Source organism: Pomacea canaliculata, linkage group LG1 (assembly GCF_003073045.1).
Source record: "Pomacea canaliculata isolate SZHN2017 linkage group LG1, ASM307304v1, whole genome shotgun sequence".
NCBI classification, from domain to species: domain Eukaryota; kingdom Metazoa; phylum Mollusca; class Gastropoda; order Architaenioglossa; family Ampullariidae; genus Pomacea; species Pomacea canaliculata.
This window is the reverse complement of record NC_037590.1, coordinates 42864905-42884535: the sequence shown is the minus strand read 5'-3', so window position 1 is coordinate 42884535 and position 19631 is coordinate 42864905. Positions and strand designations below refer to the sequence as shown.

The following is a 19631-nucleotide window of genomic DNA, read 5'->3' as shown; positions in this document are numbered from 1 at the left end:
TTTCCCTGCACTGTGATTTTGTAAGAAAAAACCGTACAGCCCGTTAAACCCGGAACGTCAGGTTTGTCTCACCTGGCGCACCTGGCGCGCTTTGCACGTGTTGTGACAACGTCTCAGTGAAGGTAAAGCGTGACGTCAGCGACCTTGACAGTCACTGTTTGCCAGGTGTGAAACTCGTTATGGCGCTAAGTTCAACAACTTTTAAACACGATGAAAGGCTGCAGAAAATGGTGACAGGGAAAATAACTCAAAGCCTAACACTGATGACAGGTAAAGGTAAAATAAACGAGGGTCACAACTACCGAGACATTGTCAAACTACAAGTAGCTTACATCAGTAAACATCGCGAGCAACAGTAGACTAGAATGGGGGGTGGGGGCCTGACAGCTGCCCCGTCTATCCAGGTGATCCCCCCAACCACAGGTGGCGTCACTGGACGACTGACTGACTGAGGAGGTGCAGGAGTTGCTAGCTCCAACTGAGGATGGTGTCAGTGCTGACCTCGGTTAAAGAAAACTGACAGTTGATAAAATCTGTTTTAGGGCTGGCTGCCTTGCCGTAATATAGCCTCAGTTGCTGGCACGGCGTAAAACACCAATCCCCCCCTTCCCCTTGACATTTTGTTATATTTCTGACACTTTGTAGATCTGCTCACAACTCGAAATGAAGAATAACTTCAACTTTTTTTTTTTACAAGTATTTTTAGTTGTGTTTTATTACGATGCCACGGTTGTCAGCCGAGCAACGGTGGTGTTAATGAAGCACTTAGAAAGATAACTTGGTGCTAGGTGTTAAAAAAAAAAGTAAATGGAAAGATGTAGTTCAGAATAATATATTGTTTAAGAAAGTCTGTGTCCAGCGGTTACTTCAAACTATATCTTTTCCATCGACAAATCCCTTTCATTATCTTGCTTAATTAATTCTTATCAAGGACAAAGACCGTTCAATTGAAAAGTAGGGTAGGAGCAATCGAGAACTACAATATTTATGAAAGGAATACGGAAAACAAAATATTTTGCAGTATGAAGGGGAAAAAAAATGATAAAAATATGGAGATGCCGGGGATCGAACCCGGGGCCTTTCACATGCAAAGCGAACGCTCTACCACTGAGCTACATCCCCAACTACTGTCTAATCTTAATCCGAATAATTTAGTGTCGGGTCGGTAAGCGCAGTGCAAAACCTGAAATATATATTTTAGTTTAACAATAGTTTTATGTGCTCTGCTTTAGCCTTGGGAAAAAAATTAATCCCCTATTTTTTTATTTTATTTTATTTATTTATTTTTTTTTTTTTGCGTGGGTGGGGGTGGGAACCATTTAATCTCAAAATGAGAAAATTGTGAAAAGTAACTCCTTCAGTAGTAACACAATAACTATAATGCTTATTTTGTTACGTTCGCAAATAAAGATCTGCCATCTGTCATCGGTGTGTGTGCGTGCGTCCGTGCGTGCGTTCGTGTGTTTAGAGAATGTACGTGTAGTAATTATTTCATGTGAGAAACAACTGTGAATCTGAAGTTGTTGATGGATTTAAAGTTTGGTAACAATTTCTAAAAGCGTGTTTGAACATTCAGTAAAATCCACGTTGTATGTGATTGTCTCTATAAACTAACTACCTTTAACAATTTCATCAAAGATGGTCATAAATGAAGACAAAAATGCTTTATTAAAAATGTAATTAAACTGAAAAATATAATTTTTAACGACTGCTTCAGTGATCTCAATCATGCTATTCACTTAAATGTGCTTTAATTTGATTTCATTGTATGGCTGTATGCTGTCAAGCAGACTCACAAAGGTCACTTTACTTTAGATAGGATCGATGTGCAATGATACAGTGGCGTAGGAACCAGGGGGGCAGCGGGGGCAGCCCCCCCCCAAGGAAAATACAGGGGGGGGGCAGGAATATCCTTTTGCCCCCCCCCCCAATATTTGAGACGTAATTCCTCACAAAGAGCAAAGAACAGAAGAAAGGTAGGGGAACGTAGAGAGGAGACGGTCATCACCGTGCGAGTGCGAACGCCGTTCACTGTCAGCAGGGAGTTTGCCCCCCCAACGCCAAACATCTTCCTACGCCACTGCATTACTGATCATTACCCATAATTTGTCACCAAGAGGCTAGCCGGGTGGGAGTACGGAAAAGAAGGCAATATTAAAAAAAAGGTGTGTTGGGGACGGGATCTGATCTCACGGCTACCGACAACTTATAACTTCAAAGAAAGTCCTTTCCTTGTTGTCCTAACGATGGCGCCGTCAAATATACTCGGTTTAGAAAAAATCCCGAGACTAAGCTAAACATTTGTGTTTGTCTCACCTACTGGTTGCTAAAGAAAGGAAAGGGTGCTGTACTTTGAAACATTGTCTGACGGGAAAACAGTTCCAGTCTTGACCCTGGCAGTTCCCCTTCTTCTCAGATTTTATCTCATCGAATGTCTCGCTTCAACAAAGGCTTCATGACCAGCCGGCCAATTTCCGGTAAGTGGATTATGAAACTGCTATTTTAGGAAATAACGATGATGATACATTGAGTGGGCTAACTGTGAGTGGTTTACTGGCTCTAGGCTCCTAGAAGAGCTTTTTCTTGTCACTGGGCCAAGCGAACTGAGAGCTGCTATGAAGTAGTAACCACAAGGCTTTATATCAGTTTCATAAGGCTTGCTGTAATTTATATCAGCTGCAGTTAATTCTTTTCCGAACTGAAAAGGACAAAATGAATGTCTCTGCCCTGTGACTTATATGTCCTGCATGTCTCCTTTACAAACATTTCGGAACATCTGACTGCAAAGGTTCGACAGCCACAAACAAATCGCAAACGTCTCACTTTCGAAGAGGCCAACCATCTGTGATATCATTTGTTTTAAATCGGAGAGGGAATCAACACCACGATGCCCAAACAATAAGGAAAGTGGAGAAGAGAAGACGGAAGAAAAGGAAAGATACAGGGAGGAGGATACATGGAAAGTGTGGACAGCGCTGGTGTGATTAACTCCCCATGGGGCTTTGAGGAACCGTGAAAAATGGACAGAACTGGTGGCGAGGTCACCGTTGGTCAACGAGCATGAAAGCTGGGGTCACATGACAGTGATTTGTCACTGGCCACCTTACAAACTCAGCTTCATCTCCATGTTCCGGTGAGATGGTCGAGGAACTCGGAAAATGTGCTTCTGGGGAAGAGATGGAGATGAGAAATGATGTTACGAAACCAGATGCGTAGGTAGAAATAGTAGGTTGCCATGAGAACGCTGCGGTAGGTAGAAGTGGTATTCGAATATTAACGTCTCTGTGGTAGGCCTGTAAGTCCAGATGTAACTGTGCTTTCAACATGATCATAGACTTACAAAATGGTGGAAGCAGCACACACACACACAAACCCACTTATCTTTTTAGTCTTCTTTGTCCTCCTAGTGCCGCAACCATACCACCCCAGCGGATCCGGTTCTGGGCCGAGGATCGATCTCCTCCTGGTCTGTCTCCGAACCCTGCGTTTCATCTTTGGGTTTAAGTCCAGAACTTGTCTCGTTAAACTCGGTGTCAAATTGCAATAAAATCAAATTGTCAACCGTACACTGCAGTCTATGCAAAAACTTATTAAATACATTTTTTACTAAAACAAGGATATCAACCGGCAGCTCTTCCTTGCGATGTAAGTGTAGAAGCAGGACTGAAGTATCGTTGGAAGTCAGAGAAACATAGCAGTGTACTGCTGACGTCAAGCAAAGTCTGTAAGACACAATAACAAACACGTTAATGCTTTGTACAAAGCCAGGATCGTGTGTTTTCACGAGCAAACCTTCGATGTCGCAGTTGAAGATGTGAAATATTTTCACGGGCGAGTCCCGTGCTGTGTCCTGGTGACCGTTAGCACGGACACCTCGTGTCGCGTAGTCACTGGGTCAGTGGAACTTATTCTCTCCCTTGTCTTGCTTGTGTCTTGCCGTCCACACAAAGTCCTCGACATTATGGGATAGCAATTGTCATGAACTGTGGAGGACCGGCCATCTTGTCACTTATTTCTTGTTGGTGTTCTTTGTAGGGTACTGTAGTCCATTTTCGATGTCCTCCATTGACTGGGCAGGCAACTCTGACCACGCGTACAATGATGTCTGGAGGAGAGAGGATCGGGTAGGTTGTTGCCGTCTGTCACTCCGATCTTGTTCACTCCATTGAGTATGACGTGTGTGTTCCTGGCAGTTGGAGGTACCTAGGGGGACAGTAGCAGGGTGTTTGTGGTCCGTCGTGCAGTAGTCATCTTCGTTAACAGCAGCCTCGTTGTCGATGACGTCACCGGTTCTGGGGCGTGTGCGTCTCGGTTCAGCGGATTTGTTCATTGGTGTAAACGGCGAACTTGACTTTTTCACGAAAACTAGACACGTTGTTTGCTAACGGCTGTATAGCCTGGTGGATAGCAGCGAGGTCTGAAGACTGAAAGGTGGTGTGTTCCAATCTGACAGTGACAAATAAAAAAAGTGAGTGAGTGAGTGAGTGAGTGAGTGAGTGAATTTTCCTACGCCACTGTGATATACTGGGTGAGCAATGAACAGAAAAAAAATTCATTCAAACAGTTGTAAAGAAGGTACCTTTCCCATCACCATTTATAAATTTATCATCAAAGAAATGTTTACAATAGCAAGAGTAAAAAACTTGGAGATGCCGGGGATCGAACCCGGGGCCTTTCACATGCAAAGCGAACGCTCTACCACTGAGCTACATCCCCGTTACTGTTATTTAGTAGCAACCATGGCCTACATGAGACAGTCTACTGGTCAGCTAATAGTGGTGTAGTGGTCAAGGCGAAGTAAAATTAAATAAAGTTAGGTTTACAAACATGTCAATCTATCCTTGAGCATAACGTTCGCATAGTTACCGTCGACGGCCATTACAAATATGGCGCACGAGGAGGCGGAGCTGTGACATCACTCCCCTTCTGCCGAGTGCTTCCCCCAGTCCGACACATTTCAACCGATGCAAACAAAAAACAAAACAAAAAAAAAAACAAACAAACAAACAAACACCTTTCCCCCATTGAAATATGCCTTCACCAGTTCATTAAAGGCAGTTCATTAACGTCACACAAGTCCTCACGCCATTCTCATAACCCGATACAAGAAAACTAAAATACCCCGGTCACCCAGTTTATCTAAGGTAGATGATTACCGCCACGTATCTCCACACCCACCGCTAAAATAAACCGATACAAAAAATGTCAAATACCCGTGTCACTCGGTTCATTAAGGTTAGTTCACGACTCCATGTGACATCCCTGTGAACAGTGGCTCATGCCCGAGCCTCGCCTCCCCTCTGTTCAATAGAATCGACCCAACTATGACGTACTTCCGTTCTTTTTCAAGAAAGTTCTGCCTAACTTTGATCACTGAATAAAGTGATTTATAAAGAACTTCAAATGTAAGGAGGATTTTAATATTTGTCTTCAAAGTGAATTCTGAACATGTAAACACTTCATGCTCACCTATGTCACCTGCAGCACTCGTGCATCGCACTGCGAGCATTTCACACGTGACGGCCGCTGAGGCCAGCGGAAGTTGGTAGGCAGCCATTTTACCGCTTCTTACAGTAGTGAATGTAACTTTAAATAATGTCATGCCATTAAGTGCAAAGTCTCGCAACTTGAAAAAACTAATTGTACAAAAAAATGCTGAGAAAATGTTCGTTTAAGCTTTCGCGAGTGCACATCATCAAGCACCACCTTTGTTCACACCCGACCTGTGTTGGATGTGACATGCGCGAAAGTTTTTGAACAAAGAATAAATAAATAAACACAGCTCTCGAGCAACAGGCAGTGTCTTAAACTTTCCTGTTCAGCGTTTGTTTTGGTTTGTGTACAACCTGCAGGGCCAACTGGGAAATCGTTTGGTTAATTCATCACCGATGCCTACAACGAAAACCTAAAATGATGTCCTTCCTCCGCTTTGTGAGACGAGTTACCTGCCAGCATCGCAAGGAAGGCGGGAAGACATTGATACAAGTTGTCTAATGTTTGTGTAATTACTGTTACATAAATGCCGAGTATGTAGAACTAGTTGTATTAGCACTCCACTATTAAACTTAGATGGCAGATAATCAAAGTGTCTTTGCAGAAAAAAATACCAGCGATGACATCTGTTCTTGAAAAAAACTGTCCTTGTTCTGTTGTAGAAAAAGTAAGTTCTTGAAGAATGTTGTTTTAAAGGATTTTTAAAGGATTTTATAGTGTGCCATTGTTGTTTCTCCGTGGCGCCCGTAGAGATGTGCTACTACCGTGTAAACAAACATTGCTGCTTTACTTTTATAGATAGTTGTCTTCGCCTTCACCCCGACCCCAAATAAAAACAGCCTTACATATGTTACTGAGTCTTTAGAACCATGCGACTAACTGGTTCATGGCTCGAGCCATCACTACTCCACATTTCCCTCAGCCGTTGATGCTCGTTCATAAACATTGATGTGTTTTCCATTAGCCTCGATGTTTGTCCATCAAGCCTCGTGTTTTCACTTGTGTGTGCCACCAGCACCTGAAATCAATGAGAGGAATAATTCTTAAAAACCTCCATCCTGTGCGGCGAAATGAGAATGCAAAAAATAAAGTTTTGCGCAGGGGAATGTAAAGACCATCTCACTACTCCATCAATTCCAGGACGAATCGGGCCACGATTTTTACTAGAAATGTAACCAACATGTCTGTCTCTGATGGCTACGGAGGGGTGGGCTACTCGTTAAGAACACAAGATGGAAATATCCGCACAATTGTATATTTTATTCAGTTTCACTGGGCAGCTGGACAGTTCAAGCCCGGGTATTACGCAAGCAGCCGGCGTGAGATCCCTACCCTCTTCAAAAACAGAACTTAGTACACCACTAGAGTGCTACACAAAACAGTTTTTTTTTTCTTTCTTCGTGTTTTACTGTGAGTGAAGTCTTATATGGAATTTTGCAATTTTGTATAACAGGTCTGGTTTATTTAAATCATTTGTAGAGGGACGAAGCAAGTTAAAACAATAGGTGGGTGACGAGTGGTCGGCGATCGGGGGAAAACGGACGACAGGCCTCCTTGACGACATGCACGGCCCCGGGGTCGGGGCGAAGTTAGTGAAGGGGAAATCACTTTGTTGTGTCCTGTGAAGCCAGATATGACAGTAACTGTGATTCCAGAAGTGACAGTGCCTGCAGTATCCCAGCCGCACAAATCTCAGCGGTTTGCTGCTAGACAGGCATAAACCTCACATGTGTAGAAAACTGTTTTGTGACACTATTCATTGACACTGTGGATAACAAGTAGACGTGGTGTAAACATAGATTAGTTTGTTTGGATATTTTATTTTCTTCTCGTTTTGCCACGGCTGCGCCTACAAAATGTCATTGACAGGAATGACTGCTGAGACATTGACGGAATGCCTGCATCAGCAGCAACAGATTTTTTATTTAAAATATTAAGATGCCTGTCCCCCCCTCACCCCCTCACCTCCCTGGCAAACATAGTTAGGCGAGCTTGTATTCAGCCCTAGTCTTGCTGGCTAAAGCTCATCAGCGAGGACGCTGTTGGAGAAAGAGTTGGCGGGGATGTATAGGGCCGAAGCAAGTTGAAACAATAGGTGGGTGACGAGTGATGGCCGATCGGGGGGAAAACTGATGACACGGTCACGGTCCCGGGGTCGGGGGCGAAGTTCGTGAGATAGCTCAGTCACCAATGTACAGGTGCAGGTGTTGATTGAAAGACAGGTACACTCGGCCGTGCGAACACAGTTTTGTTTTGTTTCCTTTGCCACCAACGGGACCCCGCTGAATGAGAGAATTAGAGTGTCGATCCAGTCAGAGGTGGATGTGGCTGACCGTGAGAAAGAGGAACGGTAGATGTCATAGGTACCTGAGTATAGCGCGGGGGGATGTAGTCACCTCAGTTAAAGATAGAAAGCGTCAGGACAAGTTCGTTGGAGTTCAGAGGGACCACGTGCTCCTAGTGGTATATATATATAAGGGCAGAGCTGAGACAAAACGTAAGTTGCGCAGACATTATTTAGTGTATTAAAATTCTGCGAGTGTGCTAGTGCTTTTCAGCCAGGAATGTAATGTTGTATCCCATAATAGTAATAATGGCAATATTTTAATCATTTGGCACCGTGCAGCAGGTGGAGGTACCAAAGTCCGGAGCCAGCAGGAAAGAAATGAGGGACCAAAGCCGAGAGAGGGGGTTCGAACACGACCGACGGCTACTTACATCGCGGTGTCGGTGGACAATCCAGACTCACCCCACACCAAAGGTCCCCGAGTCCCTCACTTACAGCTCGTGGATGACCAAGTCAAAGGTCACGCGGTGTCAGACAACCGTCTTGTACCTGCTGCGGATAACAACAAGGACATGGAAGACTCGACTAAACATCAAACGAACACGTTTTCCATCAAACCCACAGAGACTGAGAAGATCTCTGCTAAAACAAAGAAAAACATTCCTCGTCCAAAGACAAGAGCTAAAGGTGTGACGGACAGACTCGGGTGGAGTCACGCAGTCCTCACACGAAATGGACGACATGACAGACATGACAGATTGCAAACTTCTCCAAAGCCAGATGTGGCTGACACACAAAAGTTTATTATTCCACAAATGAAAGCCTTAACACTAACAGGCAACACGCAGCCAGCTACTGTTCCTGCAAGTCCAAGACCAGATAATAACAAAGGTTGGTGCCCCTGAAATTCAGTATCTCATCCATGTAACAAGATATTTAGTTATTTCTTCCTGTACCAAGTTTTACCTTCACTTTTCACATTTTTGAAAATTTTGAAAATAAGATGTATAGATGGTTATTTGTTGGGCACCTTCTATACTTTTTGCTTTAGTCTTACCTGAGCTTATTTCAGCCTACACTATCTCTCTGGCTTTCTCCACTGCTCGTTTGATGGACATTTTTACACAAACAATTTAAATGAAACAATTTAAAACAATTTAAATGCTACTCCCATGGTCATTGCTCACTCGACAATTCGAGTATTTTCGTTAACTCATGCATGTTCTGTTTATAGATGTTTGTGTTCCTGTCTTGGTTTGCGGTTTTTACTGTGGATGGCTGTGTGCATTTATTTTGATCCTGAGGTTAGATAAATTTAAGAAAATTTAAATAAATTCTCAGTGCCCTCGCCAAACATAAAAGTTCATAATGTGTAGGTTTTATACACGCGACGAATAAAACTTTCTACGGAAGAAACGGTTCCATGATGTTATATGTTTGTTAAAACATATTTGTTGTGTTGTATGAAAATAACTTTTAAAAAAAACTTTCGTGATCAAGTTTTTTTTTCTTTGGTCAGATTTATTTTCCCCTGGCGCATGTAGTGGCGTCCGTGTGCAAGATGGTGGTATCTGTAAACAAACACTGTTCGTTTGCTTTTATGTTTTCTTCTGCTCATCACAAAAGTCTGTCATATTCCTACATCTGATTCATTTGGACCATGTGACCAGCGGATTAATTGTTCAGGCGATAGGCATGTGAGTTTTTGCATTGCCATTGACGTGTGGTCATAAATAGTTGATGTGTTTTCACAGAAGTTTTGTGTCCAGGTATTTGTTGCACGGCTGCCACAAAAATGTTTTGATGGTGTGAATAATTCTTTTCTTTTGTAAAAATCCTGTCCCTTAAGTATTGTCGGGAAAACTTTAAATAGAGTATCACGTTGGAAATATAAGTATGTTTAGTTCCTCCATGCACGAGGAATTGCGAACATTTTTATTTATCACAAGAAAACATTTTTCCCGTTTATTGTGATCGCAATCTCCAACGATAATTTGTACAACTCGTCCTGTGAAGTCCCGCCTTGTTGTTTGTAAATGTAGTTTGTACTGGTAAATACGTGGAGGTGCACGTTGACTGACCATTCCTTATCGCGACACGTCGAGGCGGCCAGGTGTTGGCGAGGGAGTGTGGAGGACGTCGATGATGTCGATGATGACGAGGAGCGCGGCGGACAGCAGCCAGTAGCGAGGCGCGCGAGGCAACTCTGTCTCATTAGCATGTAGCGCCCCACCGCGACAGCCAGCCACGCTGCGGTGGTCGGCCCTGTCCGCCTCGCCAGCCAATCAGCACGCGGCTGACAGTGACGCCGCGCGTTGACGTCACGCGAGGGGAGACTATTATGGGATGCAAGTGGTGCGAGTGTTGGCGAGCTCGGTGTGTGTAGAGCTTCATTGTTTACCGCCTTCTGTGCATGGAGCTATCGAAGATGGGCGAAAGGGTGTTTGCCGCCGAGCGCATCTTGAAAAAGCGCATACGAAAGGTTTGTCGGCTTCTCGCTTCCAAACGAACCCGACTTTGCCGATGTTCGCAAGTGTCATGGTTGATGTTTGCTTAATTGCGTTCTGCTGTCGTTGTGCAGGGCAAGCCGGAATATCTGGTGAAGTGGAAAGGCTGGCCGCCCAAGTGAGTACGGTGTTGGTGTTGGCGTGTCGGCGGTGTGGGGAGGCAAGGCTCGTGTGTGTGTGGTCGCTCGTGCAAAGGGTTTCGGTCAAGCCTCGGTGTGTTTACATGTGTGAAGTGGCCGCGCTGCCAGCGTTCCTGTTATCATGGCGCATGTTGTCATTATGTTGCAGGTATAACACGTGGGAGCCAGAAGAAAATATATTGGATGTGCGACTGATCGATTCCTTCAAAGCGAGGTTAGTGGGTTCCTCCTTTCTTACGTGCTATTTATAGCGCCGGAGGTGACTGTCTCTATTGTGCACACCCCTTCACAGCCAGTGCCAGTCACACGGATGTGTGGTGCTTGTGCTGTGGATAACTGTTGAAAGTGTTCGTGGTTGGTCTGTTTGGTGAAATATCTACTGCATGATATGTAATTTGTATGTTAACCATGGGAATTTATTTAGCGATATGGTCGTGTCTGTGTGTTCTTTATTGTTATGATGATATTATTTAAACTACGCGCAACAGGCGTCTCCAAATTTATTGACTTGTATAATGATCCCATACAAAACTGAAATTCAAATAATGATCTGTCTAACAGTCAGTGATGCCCATCTGCTCTCAAACTATAGCATGTAACAGTAAAGCAAACTCAAGATGTTTGCACTCCTTGATGTAGGTGTAACCTGTTAAAACTATCTGCTAGTGGTGAATGTTCGCCAAACATTGCTGCAGATTCATCTATGTGATTGCATGTAAAAGTCATAAATGGGATGCATACACTCCAGTGGATTATATGTTTGCTGTCACCAATTGCCTGCAATGGGTTAACAACATGGGTGACTTGTTGCCAGAGTACACCATGTGGTGTAGTTGAAATGTTTGTAATTGTAGTGTTAATGTTTGTAGTGTTTGTCATTATATGAATGGTAAGGAAAGAAACAAATCCCAAAAAATTTTGCAGAAAGTTTGTAAATACCTATTTGTGCTAAATCACAAATATGAATAAAAAGTATTAACTTTATCATACTGTAAATATTCATCCAGTTTTTACTCAAGCTTTTTTTCAATACTGTGAAGCATTTGTAAAATCACTCTACTGAAAAGGGACAATATTTAATCACAAATTCACCTTGCTTAGCAAAACATTTTGTATAAACATTGTCAGCCCACATACAGTGGCAAGCTTTGTTCCAAAGTAATATTCAATGTAGTAATATTTAAGCACTTCTTTGGGTAGTACATGTCGTCTCATTTCAAACATTCTCTTGCCAGCCTCTAAATATTTTCTACCTGTAGTTTCCTCAGATGTCTACAGCATGATATCGGTGTTTAAAAATAATTTTTGAACATCACTGTTTTGCCAGTGCAGCAAATTATTTTCCATTTTTACTCACAGGACCCAGGCTATTCACTTCTTTATTCTAAGTTAATGTAACATTTTTTTTTTAAATTACTACCTTCAGATTGGTCAAGGGCTTTCACTTACTTAAATATCCTAAAATGCCAGATAGATTCTGACAGTATATTACCACATTCTTGATTTAATCTTGAAGGAAGGTTACCGAGTCATCTTCTTAGTGCTGGTATTGTAAGTATTTTGCTGTTTTGTAAGTATTGTACATGGCTTCACCTGCCAAAGGCCTGAGGGATTCTATCAATTTCCTATAAAGAATCAGGTTTGTGGGATGTGCATGATGGATTTGATTTGCCAGTCTAGTTAAATTTCTCCTGACTTCTTTTTATGACAGTTTTTCCACCACAAAGTCTGTGCATAATGTTTTGAACTCTTATTACTAATGTACAATATATGCTTTCTAGCAGTTACTGGCATGTGGTACATGACCGATTGCTTTGATTGTAGCCCATCAGACACCAGTACTAATGCAGCGACATATTAAAGGAGAAAATGAGCATTGTAGTTAACCTGGGCTCAAAATGTTTTATTAACTGCTTTAGAGCAAATATAATGCTCATAAAACAAATTTTTAATTTTTAAAATTTGATCTATTGATATTTGACGTTTTCAAATAGTTATTGGTTAGGCCTCATTGATCTGCCTCCATATGTTGTATTTTAACTGATATCACTATCAGGCATCATGGTTTGCTTTTATGTGGCACTGTAGACTACATGAGAGACTGCTTAGTATATTAAATGACAGTGACAACTTTATTAATCCTAGAAGGCAGTTATAATTTGGAAAGTATGCTCTGTTATGAAAACCAGAAAAAAAAACCAAGTTACTAGTACTAGTTTCGAGTTACTAGGATAAGGCAAATGATGCATCATGGCAAAATACAAAAGTGCATAATCCTATCTAACATCAGTCATAAAGCAACCTACAGCATCGAGCATCCACACAACCAACAATTAATCTATAGATTGAACTGCAGAGGGTACAAACCTTCAAGTGCTTGTTACTTCTGCTTGCAGGCATAATGTTCTGGTGTGAACAAAATGCCATACTACATAGAGATGATAACAGAAAATACAATATTTGTACACTTAAAGCTAAGACAGTAATACATTCTTGCTGATCTGAAGAAATCAGCAGGTAGCCTTCTGCAGATGGTAATACACCAGACAGATGGAAAATTTAAAGGCTCAAGTGCAGCTAGGAGAAGGCAATGTCAGCTGACAGAGAACAAATATACTGCTGAGCTAAATCTTGTGAAAATCTGCTTACATTCTGCTTGCCTTCATATTAATTGAAGACTTTGAAATATCTTGTGATCTTGGCTTTTTGCTGGGGAAGTGGTACTTATCGCTTTTTAAATGTTTGAAATAAGACATGGAGAGTTAAAGACTTGTCTTGATCATAAATTATTGTTCCTAAGTAGATTAAGAGGGTGGGCTGTCTACCCATTCCTGTTATGAACTGCTGCTAATGAAATTTGTATCTTAAAGTAGGCCAAAGATAAACATGGTAAGCACATTGACCTCATCATAATTAGTGTTGCCAAGTCAACAGGGATGACTTGTCAAATAGCTGTTGTGTATATACTTTCCCCATAAATCTCGGACTTCCTAGTGTAAAGTTACAAGCGTTTTAGTGTTTAAATGTGTCATTCACATGAATCTGTGAACCTGAATTTTCATTTGTGATTTATGTTAATGTATACATATCAATAGCTGAGAGTTTGCCAGGCATCATTTGTTGTTCTGTCTCGCCGGAAATGTGTTTCCTTTCTAACACATGCTGGTTGTTAAAGTTCTGCAGAAAGTCGATGCCGGAAGTGTGCATTATTGCCTCGTAGAGCGAGATTGCTGCCTGGCCTCGGGCACTGTATGAAAACCATTGCTGTCGGGCAGATGTTTTAAAAGCAAAGCTCTAACATCATTTGGCTTTCTCCCACATTTTTGGGTTGAAAATCTTAAGTGCACGTATTGTAGTGTGAAGGCTGGCTGAAGGAAATCACGACTAGGAAAAGGCGAAGCAATTTTGTTTTTCTTTCTGCGAAGGTTGGGTTGGAAGGTGGGTGGGTGGGGAGGCTGGGGACTGGAAGGTTGGTGGGGAGGTTGAAGATTGGAAGGTGGGTGGGTGAGGAGGATGAGGACTGAGCTAACAGCCTCAGACGGCAAACCCGGGAGCTAACGGCGGCAGTTGTCAAAGTTACAGTCGGTTTGTCGAGAGCTGTGCTTACATTACCACCACTCCATCATTGTAATGTTGTAACAGGCCAAACAACTTGTTTTCGGCGAAAAGAAAAGAGTGTACCTATGCCGAAAAGGGGGAATTGTGGGTATGTGAATGAAAAACATTTTCATTGTGTTTTGGATTTCTCTTGTAAAATAATTTAGTTAAAAACAAGTAACTCCCCCACACCTACCTTCGCCGTGACTTCCGCGTGGGAATTGGAGATCGTAGATCTTTAGTTTGTAAAGGCTGGTTCAGAAAAAATATTAGTATTCAATAATTCTAGTGCCAGTCGCAGCAGAAAAAAAAGACAGTCTGACTTATATACAAATTGGGGGCAGGTTTAATGGTTTAGAAACTAGGTTCTCGTTGTTTAGAGTTTGCTTTGTATTGGCTTTTATTTTGGGTTATGCTGGCGATATATTGAGGCTGATTGATAGTACTGGCGATAGTGGTGTTAGTGTGGAAATAAATGAGAGCCACACGTGTCGTGATTTTACCCGTCTTCCACCTCAGTGCAAGTTAGTGGGAGGGCCCCCAGCAACAGGAGTCTGCGCCACGTGACTGGAGAGGGCGGGTGGATTCCCGGCCAGGTGCTCTGCTCACCTGATTGGTGCGTTTGTTTTAACTTAGCTACAGAGAACAGCTCACTTCATTGTAACAACACTTGACATCACTGAACACAATCACGTGTTTGGTAAAAGGCTGGTCAGAGCATTCCTCCATCTCATTTGGCTGGCAGGACTCTGGGAGTCAAGGCTAATGATGGTTGCTTTCAAATCACCTTGAATGAGCATGGCACGGCGTTCGCACTCGCACATTACGTAAAAAGGATGGGGGGGGGTAGAGCACGCAACACAGTTAGCATCACAACACGCTGCTTTATTGTTAAAGGCAAGCAGCTATGACTTAACGCATTCACAAGAATGTGATAAACGTTATAATCATATAAATCATATTAATCAAAAGTCAGTGTGCCAAAAAAACTGTGTCTTCGGTGATTTCACTCCATTGCAATCTCGTCCAGATTAAGCAGATCAACCCCTTTCTTTAAATACATGCATAATCCATGGAAGTTTTAAGGCAGAAAAACAGTTGCCGTGGTAACTGGGATAGTAAGATACAGTTCAAAAGCTTCTCGAAAGAGCAACATGTTACCTACTGGTCAGAGACCCCGTGACAGCAACGATCAACATTCCAGCTCTGCACATATACACCAGCGCACACACCTATGCACACATGCGCGCATACGCAGTCACACTCGGTCACACACCCAGCCGTCGCATTATGGGGCAGGGGGAGGGAGACGACACTCCCGATGTACTGTCTGCTTTCTTCACTCAGGCTTCAACACAGCCTGCAATTAGCATGGCAACAAGACCAACGGACTGTCCCCGATCCAGAGGTGTTAGAGCCTCCACTTGCCTCAGGGCCCGTTTGTGACGGTGATGACCGTCTCCTCTCTACGAGTTCTTTGCTCTTTGTGAGGAATTACGTCTCAAATATTGGGGGCATGGTTCCTACGCCACTGGCTTATTAGGAAGGGGGCACAAGGAGCTGATTGGCCACCGCCCAATATTTTATTTTTTTCTTGGCTAAGATTCTTGTCTAGATATAATACAGTGATGGTGTTTTGCTAAAGAGAGTTGCAATGTAAATTAAGAATCGTCCTTTTTTTATTTATATCTAAGTGGTGATCGTAGATGTGTCTGATAAATGCTGTATTGATAATATGCCAGAGACCCACTGTAACCCCAACATCTACTTTGATATAATATATATATAAACTAATAGTCGAAGTAAATCCACTCAAATCGGATTGTAATCTGTAATTCCAGATGTCTATTATAACAATAAGATGGCATGCTACAGTGTACCCACATAGTCCACCTTCTGTAGGAATTGTCCTCAGATATTCTCAGAGCGAAATGTCAGAGGCTACCAACTGTTATTACATTATCTCCTCCTACTGTTCTACAGTCAGAGGGATGGATCGTCTGGTGGAAGCAAACGCGGACCCAAACCCAAGAAAATGCGCGTGCAGGTAAGTGTTAATGTGCATTGATGAACTGTGATTTATGTGGTGTTGGATATTATTGCAGTGATTATGATGTTTCCTTCAATAGGAGGGTCTTGTGGACTGACAATTTCTGTAGTGTAGTTGGTGTGGCTGACTTAACGATGGCTGACCTTTAGGATTTTTTTTTTTTTTTTTTTTGGGGGGGGGTGTTAAAGTGTGCAGTCTTCCTTCTGGTTGTTTGTTTTGTCTGCCTGATACCTGTGGGGATCTGCCATAGGTAGCATACTCACCTTTGAGTGATGTCACCAATATTCTGCTTGCGACAGGAGAGCACGGACGAGAATTCCGATGTCGACATGGATGGCGATGAGAGCGGCGATGAACAGACGAGCGAGAGCAGCAGCGACACAGCCAGCGGCGCACGAGGAGGAAAGGACCAGGACCAGTCCTCCACCAGCAGCGCCACAGGGACAGCAAGTCCGCACAAGGGGGACAACCCTGGCAGCAGCAAGAAGAAAGACGATGTCAAGTCGTCTTCAGCCGGAGATGCCGGAGGGAGCCACAGCACCAGTCGTGCCTCGGGTGGTCCCGTGAAGAGAGGTCGTGGCCGCCCACCCAAGTATCCCAAGCCGGGTATGCCAGGCTACGTGCCTCCACCGTCAAAGGTGAACAAAGCCAAGCTCAAGCTGGACAACAAGCCTAAAGGTACCCCGGGTAGGCGGCCGGGCAGCGTGAACAAAAAGGGACCAAAATCCAAAAAGGCATCGACCTCTTTGTCCAAGCAGAACTCTACAGAGAGCTCTGCCGGTAACACGAAGACATCATCAAAAGACAAAGACAGCGCCTCATCCGGCGATGTGGCTCACAAAAGCAGCGGAGGAGGCGGGGGCAAGGCCGATCACCATCACGGAAAGACCAACGGCCAGTCGGCAGCCCCTGGGTTGGGCAAGGCCAGCAGCATTAGCACCAGCGGCATCAAGACCACGGACTCGGGCATCTACGACTTCCAGTCGGACGACGCCGAGTCGCACAAGGCCTTCAAGATGGCGCGGCCGGCGGAGCGCGAGGTGCCGGCCAAGGTGTACTGGAGTCCGGAGCCCGCGCTGAAGGCCGTGCTGGACTCCGTTGTCCTCACTGATGTGACCAGCAACAACACCACCATCACCGTCCGCGAGTGCACCGCGGGCCCCGCCTTCTTCCGGAAACGGCAGGAGACGTGAATGGGGACTGGGGGCTTCCAGCCAACGGTTTTTTTTTTTTTGAACTGGACGCTGATTGGTGGAACATGTCGCTCTGAAATGCATGTTAAGAGAACGATTGAACAGACGATGGCGAAGATGTGATTCTGCCTTGTGGGGACAAGGGGACTGGGGCTGTTGGAGAGCAGAGTTCTGCAGACTTGTTGTGAGGGGTTGTGCTTGGTGTTCACCAGTGTGAACACTGCGTTGCTGAGAGACTTGTACAGCATCGTTTGCTAAGTGCACAGTGCCACGTGACTCATTTTGTTGTTGAGAGCCGTTGGCGGACGAGTTTTTATACATCTGCGTGCCCCGTTCAAAAACACAGGGGCTCGCATGCTTTTGGATTTCACTTGCAGCGGATATTTCGCTCACTTTTATTACAATTTGTTATCTTCATTAACCATGGACAGAGCTGGATGCTCAGTATTCGGTTGGAAATAGTGCATGCACCAGCTGCATTGGAAGGAACTACTGGCCTTTTTTTTCCTGTGCGATGTGAGAGAGGATTGGGGTGGGTGGGTACCTGAGTGCGGATGAGGGAGAGCGAAATTGAGGGTAGGGGTGAGCGGAAGAAATGAGTTGCTTCCGTAGAGAAAACGGATGTGTTTCGCGAATTACCTGCTGGATTGCTGTATCTGTCTTACCACTCCCCCATTCGTCTAGTTTTTTTCCTAGGCTGCTTCACAACTGTGCTGCTACCCTGGGTTTCCTGTTAGTGTGTTTCGTAGCTTGCGTATTAAAAATGCGAGCTGAAGTTGGCCCTGCGCACACAGTTAGGCTTGCCCTGCTTTTTTCCCCCCAAGATGTTAGATTGTTTCTTGTTTGGGTGTAATTTGCATGATTTATTTTCTGCTGCTGACATAGCACGTTTTTTGATGACGGTGGGATAATGCTTGTGTTCCGATATCATCCAACCGCTGGACAAAAAAATTTCAATTTTGGGAAAAAGAATGGTACCTGTCACAATAGTACATCATTTATTTCCCCGTTGGCAAAAGATTATTCTTACACCTGTTAATATTTCTCAACGCCTGTCTACCTTGTGGTGAAGTCGAGGGCCAACATTCCAAGTAAAGGTGGATGTCACCCATGAGCATACATCTTGGCTGTTGTGGAGCGCTGATCGACCTGTTGGTTGGATGAGATAAGTGTTCGGTCAGCACGTGATGTTTGTCCATTCAAGTGCGCAGCTTCCGAGCGTTTTCACGCGCGGGGAGTCGTGAAAGTGTTGCCGGACAAGCGCGTGCAAGTCCCGGGTAGATGTGGGTAAAGGGGCATAATCCGTGACATCACCTGTGGTGGAGCTTACATCTGCTACACGAGCAAATCGGTTTTTCTCGCGAGAAATTTTTTCTTTACAATCCATGCAGACGTGGATTCCAATAACTGACAACGAACTTTGAAGGTAGGTTGGTATGTGATATGGTCAGTTAGGTTTGGGCCTTGCTGGCCTCGTGGTTGCCCGCTGTCCTTTGTGTCTCTGTCTCGCAAGACTCTGGTAGTACCCATCGTTTCCGGTGGTGTCTAACTGTGGTAGTTTTTTTTCTTGTGCTCCCTTTCTTAAGCACCTAGAGAAGTCTTGCTTGCTGCTCACTTATTTTTCTGTCACTTAGCTGATTAGTCTCTGACTCACCGAAAGCGAAATTAAATATGGCTTCCATGAGATGGACTTGTTGGAAACTGTTTTATAAAAAAAAGAAGCACTGATTTCCAGCTCACAAATTGTCTTTGGGTTCTATCCCTTTGCTTTTGGATTTAGTTTTTTGTTTGTTTGTTTATGTTAGCAAATTAGGCGAGTTACTTATCGGTTTGTTGACAGCGCTTTTAATGCACATTGTATTTCAAAGAACAAAATGACTGGTGCTTATTTATGTGATCCAGAAAATGTTTACTGGTTTAAAAAATCATATTGAAAGCTTTACTGATCTGATTTCTTCTTTTATTGCATTCATTTAGCTAGTGCTACGTTTTCTTCTTACCACCACCATTAATATTTTGTGTATTCCTGATGTCTTTGACACAGCTTCAGGCTTTACTTCGCAGTAAGCGGGGGGTGGATGTATGACTGAGTGTGTGAAGTATGTGACAATGAGATTTGTGACCTGCCTGATGCTGACTGAACAGTGGAAACCCGGCTGCTCGCCAAAGAAATTAAAAGTTGTTATTAAGAACGAATAAAATTCGGAAAAGTCAGTGCCCTTTGTTATTCATGTTTGCTTGCTCGGTAGGGAGGCGAGAGTGTTGTGTGTTTTGGTGGATGGAGGGGTGCAGCATTTTGTCTTTCACTTTGTCAGGTTTACACCATCCGGAGTGTAAATGTGAGGTTTACACCGAGACATCCCT

General features: G+C 43.7%; 1 protein-coding gene and 2 non-coding genes across 3 annotated transcripts; 1 reads left to right on the top strand and 2 right to left on the bottom strand.

The window, feature by feature from the left end:
* Positions 1–1050: 1050 nt before the first annotated feature.
* Positions 1051–1122, bottom strand: Trnaa-ugc. The gene has a single exon. It is a non-coding gene; the product is annotated as a tRNA-Ala (tRNA).
* Positions 1123–4644: 3522 nt separating this feature from the next.
* Trnaa-ugc lies at positions 4645–4716 on the bottom strand. Its single transcript has one exon. It is a non-coding gene; the product is annotated as a tRNA-Ala (tRNA).
* A 5390-nt stretch (positions 4717–10106) lies between these two features.
* Positions 10107–19481, top strand: LOC112568049 (chromobox protein homolog 8-like). The gene is made up of 5 exons (XM_025245070.1): positions 10107–10262; positions 10362–10405; positions 10576–10641; positions 16008–16071; positions 16374–19481. Exons 1-5 carry the CDS (start codon positions 10194–10196, stop codon positions 17265–17267), a joined length of 1137 nt encoding a protein of 378 aa, XP_025100855.1. The 5' UTR covers positions 10107–10193; the 3' UTR covers positions 17268–19481.
* The last annotated feature ends 150 nt before the right edge of the window (positions 19482–19631 follow it).